This window comes from Acinonyx jubatus, chromosome B4, assembly GCF_027475565.1.
Source record: "Acinonyx jubatus isolate Ajub_Pintada_27869175 chromosome B4, VMU_Ajub_asm_v1.0, whole genome shotgun sequence".
NCBI classification, from domain to species: domain Eukaryota; kingdom Metazoa; phylum Chordata; class Mammalia; order Carnivora; family Felidae; genus Acinonyx; species Acinonyx jubatus.
In genome coordinates this window covers 21,194,626-21,197,775 of record NC_069387.1, presented here as the reverse complement: position 1 = coordinate 21,197,775, position 3,150 = coordinate 21,194,626, and the positions used below count along the sequence as shown (strand labels likewise).

The 3,150-nt window shown below is 63.4% G+C and overlaps 1 protein-coding gene across 1 annotated transcript; it reads right to left on the bottom strand.

The window, feature by feature from the left end:
* Nucleotides 1-832: 832 nt before the first annotated feature.
* PTF1A (pancreas associated transcription factor 1a) lies at nucleotides 833-2,823 on the bottom strand. Its single transcript, XM_027074224.2, has 2 exons — nucleotides 1,788-2,823; nucleotides 833-1,393 (listed from the first exon to the last, which is right to left on the bottom strand). The coding sequence occupies exons 1-2, from the start codon at nucleotides 2,575-2,577 to the stop codon at nucleotides 1,191-1,193; spliced, it is 993 nt and encodes a 330-aa protein (XP_026930025.2). The 5' UTR covers nucleotides 2,578-2,823; the 3' UTR covers nucleotides 833-1,190.
* Nucleotides 2,824-3,150: the final 327 nt, after the last annotated feature.

Below are 3,150 nucleotides of genomic sequence, written 5' to 3'. Positions count from 1 at the left end.
GCCACAGCCCGGGTTTCCAGGGCTTTCCGGGGGAGCGACCCGGGCCGCGCGCCCTCGCGCCTCTCCCCTTCGCTAGGGGGCGGCCCTGCTCCCTCCTCGCGAGGCTCGCCTTCTCCCCAGGCTGCTTGCCAAGGAAGCCGAGATCATTCTCTTGGAGACGAGACGAAGTCAATTTCAAAAGTAACTTTTGCGGAAGTGCCGAGGGAGCGGCCCGTCTCCTCGCCTTACCTAAAAGACCCTGGATTGTGTTGGGAGGCATCCGAAGGGGTCTCCCGACGTCAGCGTCCTGGTCTACCCCGTCTCCCTTGAAAGGAGTACTCGGGTCCACATACCTGATCCTGTAACTACAGGAGGGATGGGTCACCGGGGAGCTCACTAGCACCTCTTCCTCCCCAGCCCGCGGAAGCACCATGACCCCCTCCCTCAGCCAGCCCAGAAACTAGCTTTTTGTTCCCACTGGACCCAACTCGCTTGCTTCAAGCACTATGGTGAGACAGGGCAAGGTGACCTTGGGTAAGTCAAACATCGTCTCTGAGCCCTCGCTTTCCCCTCTGAGAAATGGGAATAATAAATACGCCATGACCATTTGCCTCATAGGGTGTTTGGAGGGTAGGATAAATATAGGCCAAAGTTACTATTTAGGGCAAGGGATGCAGATAAGGGGCCCTCTCAGAGAGGTGGGGCCTAACCCTCTTACCCACTGTCAGCTAAATCTAACTGAAAGGTGGTTTCTTGCTAGATAGCTACATTTTGCATGGCTGGTTCAGTTATCTTTTACAAAGTTCATTCTTCTTTTTAAAAAGCTACCCCCCTCATGTATTAGACAAGTAACTTTTAGAAAAAAGTGTAAATAGCATTTATTAACATCGCTTAGAAATAAACCATATCTGGCAATAAATTAGCATGAAGTTGTCCGGCCAGAGTTCTTCCAACAACGCAGAGTTCTGCCAAAGGTGCTGGGGGGGGAAATCACAGGCTATTGCATATTTTCAGAAAATCAGGATAAATTATATAAATTATATACTTAAAAAGAGATCGTCTATTTCATTAACTCGACAGGATAATAAATAGATAAATAACAAACAGTTGATTGCCTTTAGAAAAATGTGATTCTTAAATTACATTATTGATATTTACATGTACAATATGCACAGAGACAGAATCAGATCCTCAGGCGGGTCTGGGGCTTCTCAGGACACAAACTCAAAAGGCGGTTCGTTTTCTATGTTGTTGAAGGGAGATTTGCTGGTGAGTTTTCTGGGGTCCTCTGGGGTCCACACTTTGGCTGTTCGGATAATATTTTGTTCTTTGAGTTGCTTTTCATCAGTCCATGAGAGGGAGTGTCCTGCCAGGGGAGGGAGGCCATAATCCGGGTCGCTGGGGGAGGGGGACCCTGAGGAGGTGAGAAGAGAAAACAGACCATGAACGTCCAACTGTATTCCCAGCGATGCCCTCTCTGGTCCTTTAGGATCCCGTCCTGGGCGCCTCGGCCGAACGGGCGCGTCTTAGGTTTTCTTACAACGACCCCGCTTCCTCCACCCCTCGAGCCCCCCCGCGCCCACTCCCCGGAATCCCTGGAGCTGCAAATCTGCCGGAGACGCACGCCCTCCCAGCCGCGGTCAAGTGGCAGAAGGACCCTGCCGAACGCCGACTCGTGCTCAAGGTCGCCGGTGCCGACGGACCCTCTAACTGTCCGTCGCTCGGCCGGTGGGTCCGTTCACCCAGCCCCTCCGGGACCTTCCCGTGCCCGTCCCCGTCTCCCCGAGCTGGGCTGCGGACGCACTTACGGGTGCCCCGATGGCAGATGATGACCTTCTGGGTCTGGCTGCCCGGGCTGTCCCCGCCCAGGCGCCCGCCGCCGCCCGGCCCCCCGCCGCCGCCCGCGCCGCCGCCGCGCAGCGGCAGGTCGGCCTGCACCAGCTCGCTGAGGAAGTTGATGTAGCCGATGGCCAGGCGCAGCGTGTCCACCTTGGAGAGGCGCTTCTCGTAGGGCAGCGTGGGGATGTGCGAGCGCAGCCCCTCGAAGGCGTCGTTGATGGACTGCATGCGCCGCCGCTCGCGCACGTTGGCCGCCTGCCGCAGCTGCTGCAGCTCGGCCTCGGAGCGCACCCGCCGCCGCCGTCGCGCCGCCGCCGCCGCCGCCGCCGCCGCCCCGCTCAGGCCGCGCAGCCGGGCCTCGGGGGACAGCACGGCCGCCCCCGCGCACGGGTAGGCCAGGCACGCGGGCGGAGAGCCGGGCGAGTAGGGAAAGCCGCCGGGGGGCGCCCCTGCGTCGCAGCAGTAGCCGCCGCCGCCGTCCTCCGGCTCGCCGGGGCCCCCCGAGGGCGGCGGGGCGAGCGCGTGCGGGGCCGCGGAGGGCGCGGGCTGCAGCAGCAGGCACGCCCCGTCGCGGTAGCAGTACTCGTGCAGCTGGTGGCTGAGGAACTCCACCTCCGCCTGCTCGTCCGCCAGCAGCTCATCGCCGTCCTCCAGGGGGTCCCGAGAGGACTGGTCGGTGAAGAAGTCCTCCTCGTCAAAGTAAGGAGACGGGAAGGCGTCCAGGCCCCCGGGGAAGTGCTCTAGCAGCACCGCGTCCATGCTCCGTGCCGCCGCGGGCCCGGGGCGGGGGGCGGCTGAGGTGGTTCCCGGGATGTTTGACGTTGCAGTTCTGGCTCGAGAGGCAGCCCCCTCCCTCCGGGCTGGTGCGCCAGAGGCGGTGAGCGCTGCCCGCCCGCCGCCCGCCCCCCGGCCTCCCTGGAGTGTCCGCGGCCGCTCGGCTCTGGCGGGCGCCCGCGCTGCGCCGGGGAGGGCCGTGGCCGACTTGCTGAAGCCGAGGGCCGGCACGCGAGGATTCTTATAACTACATCCACAGGCGCGTGCCAGGGACCCGCGGCGCCAGCCAATCACCGAGTGCGGGGTGCCGGCGGGAGGGGGGGCAGGGAGGCCCCGTCGGCGGCGCCGGGGCCCGGGCGGCTTCGCTCCCAGTGGGAGCTCCCGGGGCGAAGAGGGGGCGGGGCTCGCGCGGCCCGGGGCCCCTCGCGTCCCTCCCCGCCCGCTCCTCCGACGAGCGCCTGCGTGGCGCGGGCCTCCGGGGGTCCCTGCAGCCCTTGGCGCCCGCCGCTCGTCTCCCGCGCGCTGCGCGAAGCTGGGCCCTTCCGCGCGGGGGCTGGG